Below are 23,991 nucleotides of genomic sequence, written 5' to 3'. Positions count from 1 at the left end.
CAAAACAGGGCCCTGAGGCACTCCGTTCTCCTGGAGGAAGACGCCGGGCAATACGGAACCCACACATACCCGAAACTTTCGATCTGTTAAAAAACAATCAATAAAAAGGGGCAGGCGACCACGTAGACCCCACCTGTGTATAGTGCGGAGGATACCTCCTCTCCAGTAGGTATCGTAAGCCTTCTCCAAATCGAAGAACACAGCTACCGTTTTGCGCTTTCGAAAAAAGTTGTTCATGATGAATGTCGACAAGGTCACAAGGTGGTCAACAGCGGAGCGGCGTCGACGAAAGCCGCATTGAACATTGGTAAGTAGCCATCGAGATTCAAGAATCCAAACCAACCTAGCGTTAACCATGCACTCCATCACCTTACAGACACAGCTTGTAAGAGAAATGGGGCGGTAATTAGAAGGAAGGTGTCTATCCTTCTCGGGTTTGGATATGGGAACAACGACGCCTCACGCCAACGCATGGGGACCTGACCTTCGGTCCAGACGCGATTATAGGTACGAAGAAGAAAGCATTTGCCTGCCGGAGAAAGGTGTGTCAGCATCTGAACGTGAATGGGATCTGGCCCCGGAGCAGAGGACCGCGACAGTGCAAGTGCACGTTCGACTTCCCGCATGGTAAAGGGGGCATTATAATCTTCCAGATTCAGTGAGTGGAAGGAAGGTCGCCGAGCCTCTTCTGCCTCTTTTCTGGGAAGGAAGACAGGGTGGTAATGGGCGGAGCATGAAACCTCCGCGAAAAAGCGGCCGAAGGCGTTGGAGACATCCACAGGGTCCACAAGTACCTCATTACCAGAAGTCAGGCCAGGTATTAAGGAGTGGGCCTTAATGCCCGACAGCCGGCTCAGGCCACCCCAGACGACAGAAGAGGGAGTAAAACTGTTAAATGAGCTTGTGAAAGAGGCCCAACAAGCTTTTTTGCTGTCTTTGATGACTCGACGACATTGCGCTCGGAGTCGTTTGTAATGAATACAATTCGCCAGCGTAGGATGGCGGCGAAAGGTGCGTAAAGCACGTCGTCGTGCACGGATAGCGTCTCTGCAAGCCTCATTCCACCAGGGGACTGAAACGCGACTTGAAGGAGAGGTAGTACGAGGAATGGAACGTTCGGCCGCATTGATGATAACAACAGTGGGATATTCGACCTGACTGTCACAGCTGAGAAAATCTTGGTCCGGAAAGGTCGCCAGGGAGGAGTAAAGTCCCCAGTCAGCTTTCGGAATGTTCCAGCTCGAGGGACATGGGGATGGGGTGCGGTGCAGGAGACGAACGACACAGGGGAAATGGTCGCTCGAATAGGTGTCAGAAAGGACATACACTCGGACCGATGGGCAAGAGTGGTAGAACAGATCGAGAGGTCCAAGTGGGAGTAGGTATGTGTAGAGTCCGAGAGGAAAGTCGGGGCGCCAGTATTGAGGCAGACAAGACTGAGATGATTGAAAACATCCACCAAGAGGGAGCCTCTCTGACAGGATGCAGGAGAACCCCAAAGCGGATGATGGGCATTGAAGTCGCCAAATAATAAAAGCGGCGGAGGAAGCTGAGCAATCAGGTGCATCATGTCAGCCCAACTAACTGCGGATGATGATGGAGTGTAGACAGTACAAACAGAAAAAGTAAATGCAGAAAGAGTAATACAGACAGCTATTGCTTGGAGTGGGGTGGTCAATAGGATGGGATGGTAATAGACATCGTCCCGAACGAGCAACATGACCCCACCATGAGATGGAATACCATCCACAGGGGTTAGGTCAGATCACTCGGAGGTATAGTAGGTAAAGGCAATACAGTCAGTTGGGCGTAACTTCATTTCCTGGAGACCAATGATGAGCAGACAGTGCAGGCGGAGGAGCAGTTGTAATTCCTCCCGATTAGATCGAATACCTCTTATGTTCCAATGTAACAGAGCCATTGTGAATCAGAGAAAGGGGGAATGAAACGGGTGAAGAGCTGGTCACCTCGACAGCTGTGGATGGCCAGGTTTCGAGGGAACATCGCTACAACTGTCGGGAGGCGGATGCTGTTCCATCGAGTCGTCGCCAGCTGCAGCCACATTCCTCGGTTGCGCAGGAGGGGCAGCATCGTTCGCCAGCGATAGGCCAGCTGAGCGCCTCGCAGCAGAGCGTCCCGGCGAATCTGAGAACGGCCAGGAGCAGCGACTGTCAGATGGAGCATCAGACGAGGCGCGCCGGGGTGGAGAGGGGGATAAAGGTATGGTGGGCTGTGGGGGCTGGACCCGAAGAAAGCCCTCACACTTGGGGTCCTTTTTTGAACGCCAGACCTTGGTAGCTGGGGTCCGTAACGTTTCCCCGATGAACGTCTGAGAAGAGGATCGCTTCTCAGGTGGCGGCGGCGGAGGAGGAGGAGGAGGAGGAGGAGGAGGAGGAGGGAGGGTGGCCCCTGGGGCAGAGGGGGCAGGGGCCGCGAAGGAGGAGGATGTGGAAGGGAGGGATTTGGAGGCAGAAGCATAGACCCTGGATGGGGTGAGGAGGTGGAGGGGGGACAGGATAGGGGTGAGGATACTGCGGAAGGAGTGTATATGACTGAAGCAAACAACATTGTCAACATCACTGGATGATATGTGAGGCAGTCAAAAGATCTAGGCGAGTGGAGGCCAGGACAATTGACACACCGAGATGGTGGTGTGCATGTATGTCCCTCACGAAGAGGACATCCACAATCGCCACAAAGGGGCTCAGCTTCACACCGTGGCGACATGTGCTCGAAGCGCAAACATCGAAAGCATCGCATAGGAGGCAGGACGTAAGTTCGCACATCGCACCAGTAGCACATTACCTTTACCTTCTCCAGGAGAACATCCCCCTCGGAGGCGAGGAGAAAGGCCCCAGTGTCGACGCAATGATCTTTGTGGCTGCGCTGCACTCGCTGTACGAAATGCACGCCACGGCGCTCCAGGTTGGCCCTGAGTTCCTCATCAGATTGCAGCAGGAGGTCCCAATGGAAAATAATCCCCTGCGTCCTATTGAGCGCCAGATGTGGGACAATGGACACTGGGATGTCCCCTAGTCGAACGCATGCCTGGAGCACCACCGACCGTGTAGTGGAGGTGGTCATTATGAGAATGGACCCCGAATGCGTTTCACTAAGAGCCTCAATTTCTCCGAAGATATCCTCGGTATGCTGTACAAAGAACATGGGCTTGGAGGTGGCGAACGTCCCCCCATCGGTCCGAAAACAGACTAAATAGTGGGGGAAGTATTTCGCCCCAAGCCGGCTGGCCTGTCCATCCTCCCAGGGAGTGGCCAAGGGGAGGAAGACAGAAGTACCAGAACCAGATGCAGAGACAGAGACAGAACCTTTCCTCTTAGAAGACGCGGCCACAGAGTGACCTGATGCATGTTGACGTTTCATCTGCGAAACGTCCGCCCCAATACCACCCACTCCAACCAGAGGCTCTCCCCACGGGCGCAACCCAGCCTCAGCAAGGGCCACCTGTCAGGATGACCATTGCCGGGAGTCCTGATTGCCAATCGACAGTCGTCATTCCACCAAGGTACAGGCCGTCGTCTGATGTGGTTATTACACCTGGGGATGGACCCTGCGGCAGCCCTTTGGATCTCATAAGTGATATGGGCCACCGCCTCCTGTGCACAATCTTTTCTTTCAAAAATAGTCCGTCGACTGTACTGCAACCAATTTGCCGTTTGTATCAGACACCTGTGTGGTCTCCTGCTGGCCACCATTCTAGGCGGCAGACGAATCCACACTGGGAAGTGGTCACTGGAATGCAAATCTGAAGTCTCTTCCCAATGAAACGAGTCTGCAGTTGCTGGGGAACAATAACAAAGATCAATAGTTGAAAAACACGCTGTAGCTGTGGAAAAGTGGTTCATCTGACCCGCGTTCAGAAGGCAGATATTCTCAGAATGGACAAGTCGCTCGATCATCCGACCCCTGGAGCAAGTATTAGCCGAGCCCCACGGCACACTGTGGGCACTGAAGTTCCCCACGAGGAGGCTTGGGAGTGCGTGGAAGAGGTCTGACAGTGCTTCCGTATCCAAAGAGTCATTGGGGGGAAGTACAAAGAACATATTGTGATAGTAAAGGGTGCGAGAACTTGCACAGCAATTGCTTGCATTGTCGTGGTAAGAGGGACAGGAGAGGAGTGGCATCCGTCGTCAAGGAAAATAGTCACACCACCTTTAGCCCTGCATCCAGTAGCATAGTCCTTCCTGTATATGAGGTAGCCCCGTAATGCAGGAATATCTGTGACTGTAAGCTGCGTCTCTTGTAAGCAGACACAGAAATGTTTATCCTGGACCAGCAGCTGCAGTTTTTCCAAATGTGAGCGATATCCATTCAAATTCCACTGCAACACAAAAGTCCCTATGGAAGCCATTGGTTAGCGATGGTGGTTCTTTTATTTCTCCCTCGGCGGCGGTGATTTACCGGGGAGGTCAGGGGGAACGTTAGCCGTTTCCGTGCAATCTGGAAGTCCGTATCCTCAAGAGCATAGTTGCCATCAGAAAGTGAGAGAGCTCGTCGATCTGAAGGTTTACTTACCGCTTTCTTGGACTTAGAACTACTTTTCGAAGGACGATTTTCTTTACTGACAGGAGGAGGCGGCTGCTTGGGTTTCGGGGATGGCTTAGTTGGCTTCTGTTGTTGGTGAGTGGTATGTGGCGTAGGTGGTAAGCCTACTGTTGGGGGCTTCCGAACGACGTCAGTTGCAAGTGAAGCGTTTCCCCCACAGGTAGCTCGACAGGTGGATGTGCTCGTACTGGAATCTGTGGTCTGAGTTTGTGTGGAGGCATCACACTTAGCTATTGGTGTCCTAAGGGCTGATGCAAAAGAAGTAGCAACCGGTGGTTGTATGGCTTTATAAGCCTTTTTAACTTCACCGTAGGGTATGCGTATCTTTACTTTCAACTCTAGAATTTTCTTTTCCTCGTTGTAAACCCCACACTTTCTGCTCCACACCGGATGATCCCCATAGCAGTTTACACATTACGGAGGAGTTTACAAGAAGTGCCTCACTCGTGAGCGGAGTCTCCACAATTGCCACATATAGCCTTCCCGTTACATCCCATAGTGGTATGGCCAAATCTTTGACATTTATAGCAACGCATGGGATTAGGCACAAACGGGCGAACCTTAAGGCGGATATAGCCTGCAAGGATATGTTCCGGTAAAATAACGTTAGAATAAACGTTGCCGATATTTTCAATTTTCCATTGACTCTCCTCATATAATTCTCCACCTCCGTGACGTCCACATTCTTCCACTCTTCCCGTAACTCCTCGGGGTCCACCTCCATTATATCGGAGCAGGTAACCACGCCCTTACTATAGTTAAGGGTGTTATGCAATTCAGCCGAGATTGGATAGTCACCTAAGGCCTTACATCCCAGAAGCTTAGATATTTGGTTGGAATCAGCAGTTTCAACTAAAAGCGTTCCATTACGAAGTCGTTTGACACTTTTCAGAGACCCAGAAATACCTTCCAGTGCCTTGTGAATATAGAAAAGGGATAACTTCTCAAAGCTTCCCCCCTTTCGCTTGACTAAAATGAAAGTGTTATGGCACACCAATGCCCTGTTACTATTATTCTAAGGCTTCTTCACGGGAGGACTGACCAACCGAGCTCTCTTTGAGGAGTGGGTGTAGGTGATGCCTGATGGTACACCCATTCCATCAGGAGAAGCAGTTTCATGAGACAGTTCTATAGGGATCCCACGAGATGCTAGGGAAACAACCGTCGACCCAGGCAGAGCCTTGCATGCCTGAGGAAGCCTGATACAACTGGGGGAGGGGGGGGGGGGGGCGGCAGGTGCCCCAGAGGTTGCCCGCTAAAGACTTTTTTACCTAAACAGCCATTCACCTCCTCATCATGTAGCACACCTTGAGGTTGAGGGGTGTTTTACAGAGGTTTGTACCTTCCTCGCGGTCCAGGCGGTGAAGCCCAAACCCCCGTTCTACGAAACACACAACATTCCACCGCTGCCTCCTACGGTGGTCCTTGAAGTATGACCAGAGCTTACGGTGACAGAGGACTAGTGGCGCTTAGCAGTCCCCAGCTCAGGAACCCCGGGGTCGCTAAGCCTGTACTCAGCAAACGAATGCTGAGCCCTTGAGGGGGAAAAGCAAGGAAGCAGTATATAGAAGTTGCTACATCCATTATTGCCTATGCATCTGAAACATGAGTAATAAAGAAAAGAGATATAAGTAGATTACAGGAATGTGAAATGAAGTTCTTCAGAAATGGATAGGAGTTACAAGGGAAGGCAGAACAAAGAATGAAAAAGTGAAGAACATAGTGAAAAAAGTTCTCTTAGAGCAGGATGGGCACTTAAAGAGAATGTAAAACAAGAGGATTCCCAAGAAGATACGCGAAATGAGAATGCGAAGGAAACGAGAAAGAGACGATTAAGCCATTGATGACTAAAAGGTGTGGAGGAGTGTGTGAAAAATCTGACGAGGACTTGAACAGAGTGTACACAGAAAGACAGTGGGAAAACAGGACTAGATGGCAAAGCTTATGTGTTAAACAGGGTATTCTACAGGGTGATTGTAATTAAAGTTAAACTCTCAAACCGCTGTAGAAATAACAGCACTGGTTAGAATGACGCCAAATTGCAACGGAATATATCGGAGAAAGAGGGAAAACGTTTGGTAGAAGGAAAAAATAGTGTGAAAATTGATCAATAGATGGCGCTGAATACGTAAATACGTAAATGAAAACACCTTTCATGTGCACTACCCATTGAAGTTGGTATAAACACTCCAGGTACACGACTTTTCCTCCTTTCGCGTCTGCGACGTTCGCCGTGACTGTCTCATTGCAGGATGGCGCTCTGCTTGTAAAGCTGTATTACAGGAATGATAACTGTGCACACGTCGCTCTGCAGAAGTTCCGGGCACTGACGGGTTTGGACAAAGGCGTTGGTCCGATGACTGCTGTGGCTCTGGAGAAAATGATTCGGAAATTCGAAAAGACGGGTTCTATTGGTGTGCAACCTGGTAGAGGGAGGAAACGAATTGATTCGAAGTCAGAGGAAGCAGTGGCCTCAGAAATACAGGAGGAGACGAGTGGTGGTGTGCAAACGTCTAGTACACGGAGAATTTTCCGAACATTCGACATACCCGAGAGCACGGTACCTAAAATACTACGAAGCATCCTCCTTTGCTATCCATTCAAAATTACCCACCTACACGAGTAGAGACACCATTTGTTTATATTTCATTCAAGCCTCAAGAGCATATTTCCTGCAGATCTGTTTTGTTGCATAGTAAGAGTCCATGGGCATTGTACGTAAGCGTTCCCAAAGTAGCACACCTGCTTGCAAAATGACGGGTAATGTACAAATGAATGGATTGCTTTCTTTTTGGAAACGATTTCTACCGGACGCTGAGCTAGACTAGTGTGAAATCTACTGTAGGACTTGAAATAAAACGAAAATAAAAGGGAACACTCATATTTTATTTAGATCATCTAGGAGAGTGAAAAGGTGACTGTGATTGTCTTACGTATTACGTGTTAGTAAGCGTACTAGAACCTGCTACTGTTTCGTTCATTGGTGGCTAACCTCGGATCTCTCGATGTGGTCCAGTACAGTTTGAGGACTGAATTCGGGCGTCACGACGAATTTCATCCCGGTGTCGACACTCCAGAACGTGAACAGCGTTCCAGTAATCCAGGAGAATCCGGTTGTGGACAACAAGATGTCGTCGTCTCCGAACAGTGCATCGCTTCGCCTGAAATCACAGACGACGACTGCTAAGTGCCGAATTGAGCTACTTCAACTCTTTCCAACTGCTGCAATATAAAAATTTCGTTTTCGGTCTTTGTGTAAGTTATTACCTGTAAAGCAAACATAAAAAAGATGTAAATATATTATACCAAAGGACAGCAGCCTTCTATTTACCATCTCACTGAAGATAATAATACTAAATGAAATTCACATGAGCCATTATCGATTTCGAAACATCAGTCCATAATATTCAGATCTGTTGAACAGATACTGTAGTGCAGATATGTCTAGCCATAAAGTAAGTGAAACAAATTAAGATGAAAACTAATACCATTATAGTGAGACATTTTACAAGAAATTTCAACTCACATGAGAGTAAATAATGGTTACGAAATGCGATGGGTTACCAACCTTCGATTATCTGGGTCACTGCACGTGGAAGCACATTGCACCCAGTTCAACTTATCAGACAACATTGTATCTGACGTCATTGATTGTATCCAGTTTGAATGGTTCTGAACCACTTTACTAGCAGCTAAACTAGTCTCATGTCTTGAGTCCCATACTCAATAAATACAGAATATCTACATTATATATTCCATTACATTATACTGTTTTTTGAAATACAAGATTCGTCTGAGGAATTCAGTGAATGGCCTGATATCTGGATTTACGAAAAGTTTAAACATTTCAAGGCATATGCACTTGCAGAGGCATGTAAAAGGAAGGACAGGTATATGCACTTGTAGAAGCATATCAAGAAGACCAAACCACCATGTAAGACGTGAAGCAAGATTTTGTGCTTCATATAGTCGTATGTAGTGAGTGCAAATCGTTATAGTACTCTTATGGTACGAGCGAAACATTTTGTATGGAAGTAGAAGTTTTAGCATGGGCCTACTTTGTAACAAATGCTAATAGAGGAAAAAATTGACAACTATAACCAGTTACAAAGTATTTTATGAAAATTGTCCGACACATTTTAAGGTTTCAAAATCTACTTTGCACTACAACTGGTCTTCGTTTGGACCTGTGTTGGTGATCATCTGACTGACATTATTGTGTTATTTTGTTTGGAAGTTGATGTTTTAGCATTGGCCCACTTTGCAGCAAATGTTATTAGAGGAAAAAAAATTTACATCTGTAACCAGTTACAAACGATTTTATGAACACTGTTCGACATATTTTAAGGTTTCAAAATCCACCTTGAAGTACAACTGGTCTAGATTTGCATCTGTGTTGGCGATCATCTGAGTGATATTACTGTGTATTACGACAGAACACTGTTGTTTATCGTTAACTGCACCAAGATAAACAAAAATCACACTTACAACTTCCATTCTTTCGCAATATTTCGGATAATATTTTATAATAATTGTGAAAAAAGGCGTCTCACTCGCAGGTGAATTTGGTATAAGTTTATGAAACAGAAGCTATAACGAAAAAAAAGCCAACAGTTAGTATTATGAGTAGAAAGCAAAATGATAATGATTCACCACGTAAGATGAACCATCAACAAACTTAATGAAAAAGTATGTAATGCAGTTGTGACATATAATGATGTAAAATTACCGAATGTTTGTGAGATTAGATTTTAATTGTGGTTAACTGCTACAGAATTGTCAAAAAGTATGATCAGCATAAGATCTGTTAACAGTTTGTGCAGCCTAAGCACATTGGACAGTATCTTCCGATTTCAATAACACGTAATCAGAGATCCATCCTCAGCGCAAACCACAGCACTAGGACGAGACGTGATGCTGGAACTTGACTTATAGAAGGATTCACGAGAACCGGGTTCAAACCCCTGTCTAATATGGACTTGGGCTTGATTTGATCTCGTTAAATCACTTGAGACAAATTTCAAAATGAGAACTTCTAACATTGAAGCGCGTCAGCAATCGTGAATAATTAAATGATTGTAAAGAATCCAAATGTTCAAAATGTTCAAATGTGAGTGAAATCTTATGGGACTTAACTGCTAAAGTCATCAGTCCCTAAGCTTACACACTACTTCACCTAAATTATCCTAAGGGCAAACATACTCACTCATGCCCGAGGGAGTATTCGAACCTCCGCCGGGACCAGCCGCACAGTCCATGACTGCAGCGCCCTAGACTGCTCGGCTAATCCCGCGCGGCAAAAAGAATCCACCTCGATTGCAAATAGAAACCGGAGGTTGGCCTAGGTTTCGGCACGGATAACCACGCCTTCTTCGGAACACACTAAAACTACAAACTGCCTAAAGAGGCATGGTCCATTGCAATCGAGGCGGATTCCTTATAATCATTAAATTTCAAAACGGGTCCCTTGAAAAGCACACCACTGATTATTTGCCCCATCCTTCCTCAGAACGAGCTTAGGGCTTGCATCTGATGTCTTCACCGGCGATGAGTCGTTTCATTTGAATTTTCCTTACTATTTAAGAGTAGCGCACTTAACCATCACTTCATCACTGAATGTTTGCACAGGTGTTGTGTCAAATTTCGGTAGACATCCAAACATCTCGTAATACCTTGACTAGTCTGGGAAGAAATATTCACTAAGAGTTTACAACAATTTTAAGGATGTTGTAAAATTGTTCTTCTGGAACAGGTAAATTAAGATATTTTGCTTTTATGTTTAGTTTTCTTTGGCTTGTGATAAAATTTAGCGAACTATTTGGACTCACAAATCTATCTTTTAATTAGAATAACAGAATAAATTAAAATAGTGTCTTTAAATTAGTTATGATACCTAGCTTAATTACTCTACTTCATTTCACCACTGTAGTATTGACAGAACTGTGTGACAAGTTTACTAAGACCACTATCAAGTTTTAAAACGCTAAATACATTCGCCTTACGCTAGTAAGCGCATCGATAAGGCCAAGTTGAGGTGAGGTGTGCGGATGATCTTGGGGTGTCCCGTGGTACCAGAACTGAGGAGAGCGACGGCGGGGGCCGTGTTGTCCGCTTGCAGCTCCTGGGCGCTCCCCATCAGCAGCTGCTGAGCGTCAGCTACCGACTCAGCAGAACCCAGCACCTGCAGCGGGCAGTCTGCCGGTTTGGCATCCAATGCGGACTCGGCAGACTCTGGTTGGCACAGCACTGCTGCGGGCTTCAGCTCGTGTAGCACTCGGCGCAGGCTATCTGCAGTGACAAAATGACGACTATGCTTTTTATTTCCACAAACCTGCATCATCACTTTACACAGCTCCATGCATTTATAACTTAACCTGACCCAAATAACCATGTGTCTTTTTAACCCACCCATCTAAAAAATGTGAGGAAACTGTAAAACCTAACTATACTAAATTAAGAAAATTTAATTAACCTACAAAATGTTGCCTACACAAATTAAAAAGCGACGTCGTATTTATTGATGCCAACAAAATTGTTTATTTTATTAATATTATGCTTTAACTTTTCTTGAGATGTAAGAAATTTAGTTAGATACCATTTGCAGTTCGTGAATAAAAGAAACTTTGTAATGTTATGTGAGCCTCACTGCCCTTTTCTTAACTAATTTGTGCCTAATTTTATTCTGAGAAGCTCAGAAATGTATGTAAATACCTACAGAAGCGCAGCAGGACAGCAAGAAACTCTTTCCAACAATCCCTGCAACGATAGTAGTTGTGAATCTTTGAGTACGGACTCTAAAAGAAATTGGTTTATTAAGAAAAAAGAGGACTGTTAATCTGTATTTTATGGAAAGGGGACGTGTTGTTACGCCGTGGCTCAGACCATATTGTTACATGTAATGACAACCGCTGTTGTAGTGATAAAACTGAGTAAAATATGTGTAAGAGTTGCCAATCATCTATGTATACAAATTTTCTGGGAGAGAAGAGTAGAAATATCCTGTTTTTGGAAAAGGAGGTGAACTTCATTGTCGTCGCCGGCTATCAATCAACAGAACTGTAAGTGTACAAAGTTCACTTAAATACAGGAAAGGAAATGCATTCCATATTCTGTTTTTCATTCAGTACGTAACAACTTCTCATAATTTCTTAATTAGAGTAATCGGATTATGATCTTGTACAATAGTATGGTGCTGAACTGCACTGACGAATTTTGATATAGCAGAACGTGTAGTTTGAACGAAGCTGTGTGCCAAGCAATCTCCTTTTCTCACGAAAAGCAGATTACTGTTTCATTGTATTTACTTACAACAGTGGTCCCTTAGACGAAAACTTGGGCTCAAAGCTATCGGCAATACGGCCAAGTAACCAACAGAGTCGTACTTTAAATCTTAAAGAACAATAACTTCCTCCAAATCATAATACATCCCAACTAATGCAGAAGCTGATCATTTAAGGAGGCAGCGAAGTGGCCGTGCGGTTAAAGGCGCTGCAGTCTGGAACCGCAAGACCGCTACGGTCGCAGGTTCGAATCCTGCCTCGGGCATGGATGTTTATGATGTCCTTAGGTTAGTTAGGTTTAACTAGTTCTAAGTTCTAGGGGACTAATGACCTCAGCAGTTGAGTCCCATAGTGCTCAGAGCCATTTGAACCATTTTTGAACTAAAATTCAGGTACCAGTTACGACTTAAAGTCTCAATCAGAATCAGTCTCTCTCTCTCTCTCTCTCTCTCTCTCTCTCTCTCTCTCTCTCTCTCCAAACACATATATAAATATTCATATTATTAAGATAAAAGTCATTTTATAACTTTAACATAATGAAGATTCCCTCAGTGGATGCAGTGCTTGCAGGGCAATAAATGATGCACTAATAAAGTAGTTGTAAGAATGAGTTAGTGGTTTGATAAATTTATCACAGTAATTTAAACTCAACTCTTTAATCGTCAATAAGAAAATTTTCAAAGAAGACAATAGAAAACGAAAAAACCATTTTACCTACTGGCTTTTTCCTTCCTTATTTAATTCCACAATTTCTCTCAACCCTGTCCAAGAGACAAAAAGTAACCGTGATAACAGAAATCATCATTTCAAAGGACGAAATCAAAATATGTAAATAATGAAGACACACTACTGAGGAACTGACGGATACTCGTTGCAGGGAATAGATGCAGTAGAATACCTGATTATTACTTCTGAACACACGTGAGCTGCACGTAATGTTAACAACCGGAGCACTGAAACAGACCGACGCACATTGCCCTCCCTGTACGCCCTGTGACCATATCACAAAACGTTACTTCAGAATATCGACAACACATGGAGCAATAAAAGTGAACCGGCAGTTATTAACAGACAAAACTACTGTAAAATTGTACGTCAATTATTACTTTACACGCTACCACATTCATGATATGCTGGAATATTAGAAAGTTCGGATAGTTGTGTACCAAAACAACTTATTCTCTAACTGAAAGATTTGTTTATTGATTCACCATATGGGAACATAAAATAACAGCTGCATTATATATCAATGTCGATTAATAATATTATATAAAGTAGAATACTATACACCACAATATAAATAAGAGCACCATCTGTTATGGGTTCGTCGGAGCTCCACATCCAAGGACTGCAGTCTCTCCAACGCAGAGGGAGTCGCATTGACAATATCTCTTAAAGGATCAGTGACGTCCTTAAAGAGCGTTCCTAGGCAACGTGCTCACGGTTTGGTCACCGAAACCTCAGTCGGAATCGGTCGACACACAAGAAACTGTGGTAAGTTAAAATGCCAAGGACAAATCTTGACCTATCCACTACCTTTGGATCACTTGAGAAAAGCTCGAAAACATTTTTGGAGAAACGAACATCATCCCATAAAAATTACCATTGGTACCGAAAAAAGGATACGAAATCCATCAATAATCCCAGACGGAAGGTTAAGAAAGCTAACTAGACATCAATTCACTGGAAGTGGAGAGCAGTGCGCACTGGATTCCTCCAGAAAGGGAAAATATTTGAAGACCTTTATACGGTTAACTGTAAAACGCCCTCAAAACTTTATTATGATGAAGGACAATGGCAAAGATTAATGGGAAACTTATACACACAACGTTCAACATTCAGCTTGTGAGCTGTTGGGAAGGATTAGTATCAAATCAACTCTGTGTATGTTGAAATTCCTGCTTAGCTGGAGTGTTAAATGGTGATAGTCTTATAGTTCTTGTAAGCCAGTTACTTGAAGAAATCGGATTCTGTAAACTTGAATTCTCTCCTTAGAACCTTAATATCAATCCTACTTATCTCTGTAGCTAGCAATCAATATGCAGGGTGGTCCATTGATAGTGACTGGGCCAAATATCTCACCAAATATGTATCAAACGAAAAAACTACAAAGAACGAAACTCGTCTAGCTTGAAGGGTGAAACCAGATGGTGCTATGGTTGGCCAGCTAGATGGCACTGCCATAGGTCAAACGGATATCAACTGCGTTTTTTTTAAATAGGGACCCCCATTTTTTATTACCTATTCGTGTAGTACGTAAAGAAATATGAATGTTTTAGTTGGACCACTTTTTTCGCTTTATGATAGATGGCGCTGTAATAGTCACAAGCTTATAAGTACCTGGTATCACGTAGCATTCCGCCAGTGCGGACGGTATTTGCTTCGTGATACATTACCCGTGTTGAAATGGACCGTTTATCAATTACGGAAAAGGTCGATATCATGGTGATGTATGGCTAATGTGATCAAAATGCCCAACGGGCGTGTGCTATGTATGCTGCTCGGTATCCTGGACGACATCATCCAAGTGCCCGGACCGTTCGCCGGATAGTTACGTTATTTAAGGAAACAGGAAGTGTTCAGCCACATGTGAAACGTCAACCATTACCTGCAACAAATGATGATGCCCAAGTAAGTGTTTTAGATGCTGTCGCGGCTAATCCGCACATCAGTAACCGACAAATAGCGCGAGAATCGGGAATCTCAAAAACGTCGGTGTTGAGAATGCTACATCAACATCGATTGCACTCGTACCATATTTCTATGCACCAGGAATTGCATGGCGATGACTTTGAACGTCATGTACAGTTCTGCAACTGGGCACAAGAGAAATTACGGGACGATGACAGATTTTTTACACGTGTTCCATTTAGCTACGAAGCATCATTCACCAATAGCGGTAACGTAAACCAGCGTAATATGCAGTATTGGGCAATGGAAAATCCACGATGGCTGCGACAAGTGGAACATGACGGACCTTGACGGGTTAAATTATGGTGCGGCATTATGGGAGGAAGGGTATTTGGCCCCATTTTATCGATGGCAATCTAAATGGTGCAATGATTGCTGGTTTCCTACGTAATGTTCTACCGATGTTACTACAAAATGTTTCACTGCATGACAGAATGGCGATGCACTTCGAAAATGACGGATGTCCGGCACATAGCTCGCGTGCAGTTGAAGCGGTATTGAATAGCATATTTCATGACAGGTGGATTGGTCGTCGAAGAACCATACTATGGCCCGCACGTTCACCGGATCTGACGTCCCCGGATTTCTTTCTGTGGGAAAAGTTGAAGGGTATTTGCTGCCGTAATCCACCGACAACGCCTGACAACATGCGTCAGCGCATTGTCAATGCATGTTCGAACATTACGGCAGGCGAACTACATGTATCACATTGGAACAACCGAAATAAAATGTTCAAACGTACCTACGTTCCGTATTTGAATTTAAAAAACCTACCTGTTTCCAACTGTACATCTAAAATTGTGAGCCGTGTGTTTGTGACTATTACAGCGCCATCTATCACATAGCGAGAAAAGTGGTCAAACTAAAACATTCATATTTCTTTACGTGCTACAAGAATATGTAATAAAAAGGGGAGGGGGGGGTCCCTGGGGAGGGGGGGTCCCTATTTAAAAAGAACGCAGTTGATATCCGTTTGACCTATGACAGCGGCATCTAGCGGGCCAACCATAGCGCCATCTGGTTTCCCCCTTCAAGCGAAACGAGTTTCGTTCTTTGTAGTTTTTTCGTTTGACGCTTGTTTCGCGAGATATTTGGCCCGGTCACGATCAATGGACCACCCCGTGTAAGACACTATAATGGATTTCCAGTATGCTGGATTAATTGCAGGACACCAACTTTTGTTAACCAGTTCAATATAGAAACAGCAAATGGTGCAAGAACTGATAGTGAAGTCTGGAACTTTAGCTGTTTCTACACTGTCCAGCCAAATTAATGCGACCACCTGTCAAAAATCTGAACGTCCACATATCATATTTCATAACACAGACCGCAGCGAGACGTGCAGGAAGAGAGTCGGTGAGGTTCTGGGGGGTAGCGACAGGGACGTGGGGTCAGGGCGACTACAGGTCACTAGTGATCAGCTGTGATGGGTTTAATGAGTGAAGATCGATAGTGCAAAGAGCCCGATCGAGGTGGTCCCTCAGATTCTCGTTTTGGTTTAAATTTGGGAATCTGTTAGCTTGTACGGTAGACTCATCCTGGTGCTCTTCAAACCACGCACATACACCACGAGGTGTGCGATAGGTTGCATTGCCCTGCTGATAGATGCCACAGTGCTGAGGAAAGACAAACTGCATGTAGGAGTGATCATGCTTCCCAAGGATAGACGCGTACTTATATTGGTGCTTTGCTCCATCCAGAATGACGAGATAGCCAAGGAAATGCCACGAAAACAATTGTCCAGTCCAGACGATGGTTGTAGGGTGTATGCTTTGGACGTTTCACAGCGGTGCAGCAGAAAACGTAATTCAATTGAAACGGCCACCTGTCGCTACTCTGTAGATTCCAGTTTCGATAAGGCGTGCAAATTCCAGCCAATGAACAGCAGTCAGTACGGCTGCATGAGCCAAGCGGCTGCTGCAGAGGCCCATACAAAGCAACTTACGATGAATGGTCGTTAAAGAGACTCTGTTGGTAGCAAGGTCAGTCGCTCAACAGTTGCATGTCTACTCACTCGTACAAATCTTAGAAGCCGTTGTTCACCCCTATCATCTATGGTCCGTGGTGCACCACAGTTGCTTCAGCTCCACTTTCGGATAGCGCCATTTTGCCAAGCGCGGTATAGTTTAACCATGGTGGCATGCAAACAGTTTACAAACGTAGCCGTTTGGGAAATGCTTCCAATCATGGCCCGAAAGCCAATGATTATGCCCTTTTGAAATCAAATAAAACACCCCGTTTCCACATTACGACAACGATTGCACTCTTATCCGCGTTCCCCGAACTCGATTTGTATGCCACCCACTGCTCTTGCTGGCACCTGCCACCTAAGATTAGTTGTCGCCCGTTGACATCGAACATAGGCGGCAATTACGTTAATGCGACAGTACCGTGTATATTGAACTGAATCCCTGTAAGAGCTACAGAACTGGTCATCTCACTGCAGGTGTAAGAAAAAAATGTACCGGAAGCTGCATGCATCATCTTAATGCAATCATACCCTAGACAGGTCGACAGTATTGAAATATGGAATAATGTCACACCGTCTTTTGTAGGATACCCGCAGAAAGGAACTATCTTGCTTGCTTGCTCATGACCAGAAAGTGAATCAAGTTACCGTATCTTTTATCGAGGTGGACTGTCCAACATGTCTGCAGGTTAAGGTTAACCACACACTGCGTTGTAAGATTTGTCGTACGTTCTCATCGACAGAGACTTGACTAGTGCACGCCTTTCTTTGTTAATCGATCCCAACCCCCACAGGATTTACTAAGTTCATTGAACGCATTTCCATCTCAACCGGTCTCTGACAGAAACGTTTAGAAGGGAACTACATACACCAGACATACGTATTCAAGTATCTGTCAAAACAGCATTGTCGACAACGCCACAAAACCTGCACACCTTGAACGCACAAAAAAGTGGGCAGTAGCTGATTGGAGTGGTGTAGTGTCGACCGACGTGTCGGGGGTTTGCCTCTTTGCGAATGATGAAAGGCGGTGCGTGCATTGCTGTCTTAGCGAGGCCTCATCCAGTGGTGTGTGTAGGGTGTTTCAGGGGTCTTTCGCATCATGACCAGTTCTCTTCACTGTTTACCTAAAGCCGGATGTTTATTTCATTATTTTCCTGGAACAGGGTTCAGAAATGGTTCAAATGGCTCTGAGCGCTATGGGACTTAACTTCTGAGGTCATCAGTCCCCTAGAACTTAGAACTACTTAAACCTAACTAACCTAAGGACATCACACACATCCATACCCGAGGCAGGATTCGAACCTGCGACCGTCGAGGTCACGCGGTTCCATACTGTAGCGCCTAGAACCGCTGGGCCACACCGGCCGGCCAGGGAATAGGGGTTCCTCTTTCTACTACATCTTCATGATGAGCACGCCCTGGTTCTTCAGAAGCGACCTGGCCGCTGTGGCCGAGCGGTTCTAGGCGCTTCAATCCGGAAACGCGCTGCTGCCACGGTCGTAGGTTCGAACCCTGTCTCGGGCATGGATATGTGTGATGTCCTTAGGTTAGTTAGGTTTAAGTAGTTCTAGGTCTGGGGGACTGATGACCTCAGATGTTAAGTTCCATAGTGCTCAGAAGTGACTGCATCTGTGTTCACAGCGTGGAGCGAATTCGATGCTCGTTTCATAAACACCTTATGGAACCTGGACCGTCTCGCTTAATCACTCGATCCTAATACAGTAGATTTGTTTGGAATTCTTTGGAACAGTGGGCGAAATGTGATAAACAACGTGGTCGTAGTTGGGTAGCTGTAACGTATCCTATTAGTAACAGTTGAAGGTTGGATCAACTTGTGGACTGTCATCCATGCCGATTTGAGGCCATTGTCCAGTTTGGAGGTGTTATTGGGCGGTATTTGCGTGACGCCACCTGGAGACGGTAAACTTTTTGTCCGGTGTTCTTATTTACTAAGGATGCAGCAGACTCCGTCAGAATCATAACAGAGAGGCAGGTGTCCGTACCATGAGGCAGGGCGGCATTGACGACGGCGCAGACGGCCCCAGAGCAGAGCGCGGCCAGCAGGGCCGGCGCGAAGAGCGCGGAGCGGCCGATGCAGACGGCCACGGTGTCCCCCTCCCGCAGGCCGGGCACCGCCCTCCGCAGGGCCGACAGCTCCGCCGCCGCCTGCCGCAGCATCCAGTCCGCCCGCCATTCCTGGCCTAACACCACCTGCACCACACGACACACACGTAGTCACAATCAGCAGGAAATAGATACTATTACCGTATGGGAGGGACAACGTGATCGTGCAGAACCTGTACTAAGGTTTAAGCATGGTAGTAGACTGGTTAACACGCTTGGCTCACACGTTCCGGAGGACGCAACTTCAAATGTCCATCTAAACTCCGAGGAACTCTTAAAGTTTACTAAATGAAACAAACTTTATTGTCATTCTACAACGTTAATCCTTAGTTTTGCATATTTGGAGCCCTCTGCCGCTAGAGGGTTCTTAATAGTAGCGTGTAGCTTGATGACGTGTCTTCATATGCTAAACAACGCCTTCGACGACTTCACTTAGTGACGAAGCGGTCCAAACAGAGGCAAGGATGTGGCTCCGTCAACGAAGTGAAACATTCTACGTACAATGACGATTGGAAAAAAAAAATGATCAGTCCTTAGGAGAAATCTGTTCGTTTCCAGGGTGACTATATTGAGAAATTAATTACTAGACACGAAGAATAAAGATGGAGAATGTTAATAAAGTTTGTTTTATTTAAAAACCTTTAGCAGTTTTCACATGAAAAATTCGTTAGTATTACTTTTCAGTGCACAGTCGTAAATTTTCTATGGTTTCCCTTAATCGTTTAGGGTGCATTTAGAGATGGTACCTTCGGCAAGGGTGAGGCCGATATCCTTTCCCAACCTGCTCTCAAGTCGAATTTTGTGCTCACTCCCTGCTCACCTCGTCACTGACGGCACGTTACACACTAATCTTTCTTTGCATAGAAGATTTTTCATTCGGTTTAAAATAAACTGGTAAACTCTTGATTCTTCAAAAAATTTAACCCTGATGTATAAAACAATTTCAAAATTTTATAACTTTACAAATGGGTTAATGTGTTAAATATTTGACGTTAAGCACGTAAGCGAGAAAAAATTTGGACAAGATTTGAAATTAAGCTTAACGTTTATTGGAAAGTGCCAAGTGTTCTGGTTGTGAAATACTGGATGAAACACTCCGATTAATTTGCGATTCATTTTCACCAAAGCCAGTTTGTCAAGAATCTCAATGTTTATGAACGTTTTCATACTTGTTTGGTCAGCTCTGAAGAATACCATGTGAGGGACCCAGGTTCGATTCCTGGCTGGGTCGGAAAATTTCTCCTCTTTAGGTCTGGGTATCGTGCTATCTTCGTCATCATTTGATTCTCATCACGAGCAAGTCACCGAAGAGGCGACAACCAAAGAAGACTTGCACCAGGCTATCGGTCTAACGAACGGGAAGCCCAAGTCACCTGACATCTCGTTTCCTGAACTATGTTTCCTACAACGACTTAACTTTGCAGGTGCACTCAGTCATGTATGTAGATACTGTATCCAAAGTTAGTTACTAATTGTGTTTGTAGTAAATAAGTAATAAATGATAATGTCCTTTCTCATGCTGAAGTTTTACTGCATGAAAAGCGAAAGTGTTGTAAGTGATCAACTTTTTTCCTTTCATCATTCTGCAGGGGACGTCAGCGAGAAAATGTTTTTTAAAGGTTTGAAATTATGTATAACGATAGTTGGAAGTCGCTAAGTGCTCTCATTCTTAAGTACTGGATAAATGAAGTTCGCTGCCTCAAGACAGACACACAGCTTGTAACCGTAGTACTTGTCTTATCGTGTTAAACTTTCGACACAAGAGTATACCTCTTAAAGAGCAGATTATGACAGCATTTTGAGCTTTTCAATTCGGTTGGTGATTATTCGAAATACTGAAAATCAAAAGCCATTACATAGGCAACCTGCAACTGATATTTGGCTACGTGTTCTGGAATAATAATCTCTTAGTAGTATAGATACTTCTATATATTCCTAATTTTCACAAGTAATCGGCGAGTCCATTTGTAGTGGGCTCCAGAAATAGGGTAAACTGAAGTGGATCCTTGGTGACTGTAATCAGTCTCAACGATCCTTCAAGAACGGTGCTAGGTGCCCTACCCATTCGCCATAACCTGGCAACTGTGTCTTTGGATAAGGATGCCTGAACCCCTCAAGCTTACTGTCAATCTTTCCATCACCATTCGTGGTCACAGAGCAACATTTTTATGGCTGAAAAATTATTTGTTTCCTTTTGCAAGTTGGTATCTTGTTTTGTATTGAATATAACTGTTTAAAACTGGTGTTTTGCGATGGATGTATATAGAGTTTAATGTTTCGTTTACGCTGCTTAGGGTGAAGAAAAAAAAACAGACTTCAAGAACTCACAAATAGGCTGCATCTTTCAACTATTACCAAACAGGACTCCAAACATAATGTCAATATTTGAAGGCTCGATCATGACCAACATTTTTTTTCCTTCCTTTTTATGTTCTTATTGACAAATTAGGACCACCTAACAACCTTATCTCCACTACTTTGTTATTGTTTCCTATTTTTCCGGTTCTCCTTCGTCTTCAACTCATGATGTCTTTTCTACAATAAAATTGTAGGTTGTTCGAACAATGACATGAGAGAAGTAAGTAGTACCCAGATTCAAAGGCTATAAGCAAACCTCAACCTTAGTTCTAGAATACGTATTTACATTAAATGAAACGTTTCTGATCAGCTACTGCGTCACCTACCTCTTTCTGCAACCTGTTCTTGGATGTAGTTTACAAAGAACAGGAAAGAAAACAAACAGCTCTTCCATAAATAACAAAACAACACAATATTCTGAGTCCTGTTCACTTATTTAGTAACGTGGGAGGATTCCCAAAAAATACTGGAAAGATGAATAAATTCTTGAGTGTCTCACATCATGAAACCAACTCAAGACAAACCTGCTATAATGAAGCCTCAAGATTGAGAAGGCAAATCAGTCTTGATAGCAGGCATAAGAAGTGTATGACACAGAACATATTTAGAAATGGAAATACGATATCCTACATACATGAATCTTAAATGAGTTGCCCCAGTCATAGCTTTGACAGGCCATTATTGACTTTAGAACATACTGATAAAGATGGTGTCTGGTTTCAAAAACTATGAATTCATCTTACGGTGATTTGCTGAAAAGCATCTAAATAATCTCCACAAACATCAATATCTTCTTTTTTTCCTCTGCAGGTTCTTTCCATCTTGTTCTAAATAAATCAATTAATCAAATTCACGGGCTAAATAAGAATGTTTTCTGGATAAATGACATGTAAAATGGACGAACGAAGCATCAACGGGTCAACGTTTACAAAATACCACGGAAATGCGTGTATTTTAGCTCAATAATTAACAACTTAATAATAATAATTAAACTATTCGTCATCAGTATGGCTAGTGAAAGAAGTAAATTTTGGCTTTCGTTTTCCATGTTTGAAGATGTCACACAAACTTGAATTGGATGAGGGTAGAGTACGGTAGTGAAGCGTTCTCAATTTACTTTGAAAATCCACCCAGGAATTTGTCCTTACACCTTTTGTTAAAATACTGGAAATCTAAATCTCAGCACGTGTAAACAGTAGGTTATTGTGTCTTCACTATCAGAAGTTAATGAAATGAATTAACTTGTTATTAATAAATTCCATACCATATACTCGGGCAAAGTGATGGCCCACAGAAGAGAGACTTTCTCTTGTGATCGCCCCAACATTCAGTATCACAGTTTCTAGTGCTCAGCAACTGGCTGAGCATTTGTGATATTTGAAGGGAAATAGAGACCCAATGGCTAACTGAAGCTGTGGCTCAACAGGAATGGTTCCCACGGTGATTAATATATCCAAATAAATATACGGTTTTCACTTGTCACACATGACTTTGAGCTCAGTACGAACTATCATCAATATGAAATAACAAATTTAATGGCCGAAAAAGTTAATATTATAGAGCTTTATTTGATCAAGGCGAAGTGAGGAAGAAATGAAAGATGGAAAGGAGAAGTTTGCGTTACAACTTTGCACTGATCACTAGTGACAGCATCACCTCTGGAGGACTCGTAGATGAGAAATTCCACTTTTGCAGGGTACTTCAGAGAACTCAATAGATATGATTTGAGGAACTAAAGGACGGGGATGCGGACCAGGTTTTTTTTTTAAAAAAAAAAAGAAAAAAGAAAACAAAAGAAACCACGTCAGTATCTTAACCTTTTGGAGGACTACTTCTAAGTTCATGCTGGTGGCTATAAACTCACCATTTCTGAAAGGGTTCTGACGGTCCCGATAATTTCATATACCATGTAGCAGTTTCCTGAAACACATAAACTGTAAATGCTGGATTAACCAGGGCTATTCGTTTATTAAGGCCCAATCGGCCATGAAAATCCTATGAAGCTTTGCACAGATGTGTTGGACAGTGTTTCCAGTATCCCCGTCGATCACTTCACGTCTCTTTGTTCAGTTCTGAGCACACAGTGACCACGCAAAGATGTCTAGAAAATAATGTAGCACGTCAAACATGAGTGACTGCTGAAAGATTTCACCTGATTTCATGCGGACCCAAATAACGTAGCTAACATGCATTTCCTTTTTCATGACAATTCTCGGCTGCACACTATAGATACATTGAAGACGTTCTACAGCGTTTTCGATGGGGAGTGTTTGATCACCCACCATACAACCTTGACTTGGGTCCTCAGATTTTCGTCTCTTTACTCACATGAATCGCTGGCTATGAATACAACCTATTGGCAGACCAACGTAAAGAATTAGCGTAAAGCACAGGTGGCAGCCTACTGTGACAGGGATGTTGGAAAACTGATACAATGCTAAGACTGAGTCAAGCTGCGACTATGTAGAGAAGTAGCTGCAAGGTGTAGCTAACTATTGCAAATAAAAAACTTTTGTTTTTCACTGTGGTTTCTGCTTCGCGACAAATTGGCCCTTAGTAAATGAACAGCCCTTTCAGACGTGCGCGTGGGGTTCGTCAGCGGACCGACCTGCAGGACGCGGTCCCCGTGGGCAGCCAGCTTCTGGACGAGGTAGGGCGCCAGGGGCAGCTCGGCCCGCGCCACCTCCTCCTCCGTCAGCGGCGGACCGCTCAACACGTACCGGCTATTCTGCTCGCCGCTGCCTGGCGTGGCCATGGTGGACTACTGGCGACAGCGCAACGCTCACCCTACTGGCTGCAGTTGTCGTCTTATCTCGTGCAGTGCACACATGCATTGATAACGCAAGTGAGCTAGGATTAATTGCTGCAGGGGCCGAATTTCTCGAGTTTCTGCGCTGTCGTGAGTGTAAAAAAAAAAAAGAAAGAAATGAAATCACGTTGCCAGCTGTGTGAGCTGAACACGAAGATACACTACTGGCCATTAAAATTGCTACACTAACAAGA

The 23,991-nt window shown here is 44.3% G+C and overlaps 1 protein-coding gene across 1 annotated transcript in view; it reads right to left on the bottom strand.

Moving 5' to 3' along the window:
* LOC124804157 (4-coumarate--CoA ligase 1-like) overlaps positions 1-23,743 on the bottom strand; it is a 68,152-nt gene extending 44,409 nt beyond the window's left edge. The window contains exons 1-5 of the mRNA XM_047264734.1: positions 23,597-23,743; positions 22,853-22,908; positions 18,510-18,643; positions 10,566-10,851; positions 7,556-7,724 (exon numbers count right to left, since the gene is read on the bottom strand). Of these exons, the coding sequence (XP_047120690.1) occupies positions 7,556-7,724; positions 10,566-10,851; positions 18,510-18,643; positions 22,853-22,908; positions 23,597-23,743 (792 nt within the window). The remainder of the gene's footprint in view (positions 1-7,555; positions 7,725-10,565; positions 10,852-18,509; positions 18,644-22,852; positions 22,909-23,596) is intronic.
* Positions 23,744-23,991: the final 248 nt, after the last annotated feature.

This window comes from Schistocerca piceifrons, chromosome 1 (assembly GCF_021461385.2).
Source record: "Schistocerca piceifrons isolate TAMUIC-IGC-003096 chromosome 1, iqSchPice1.1, whole genome shotgun sequence".
Classification (NCBI taxonomy): Eukaryota; Metazoa; Arthropoda; class Insecta; order Orthoptera; family Acrididae; genus Schistocerca; species Schistocerca piceifrons.
This window is presented reverse-complemented; position numbering and strand designations above follow the sequence as displayed.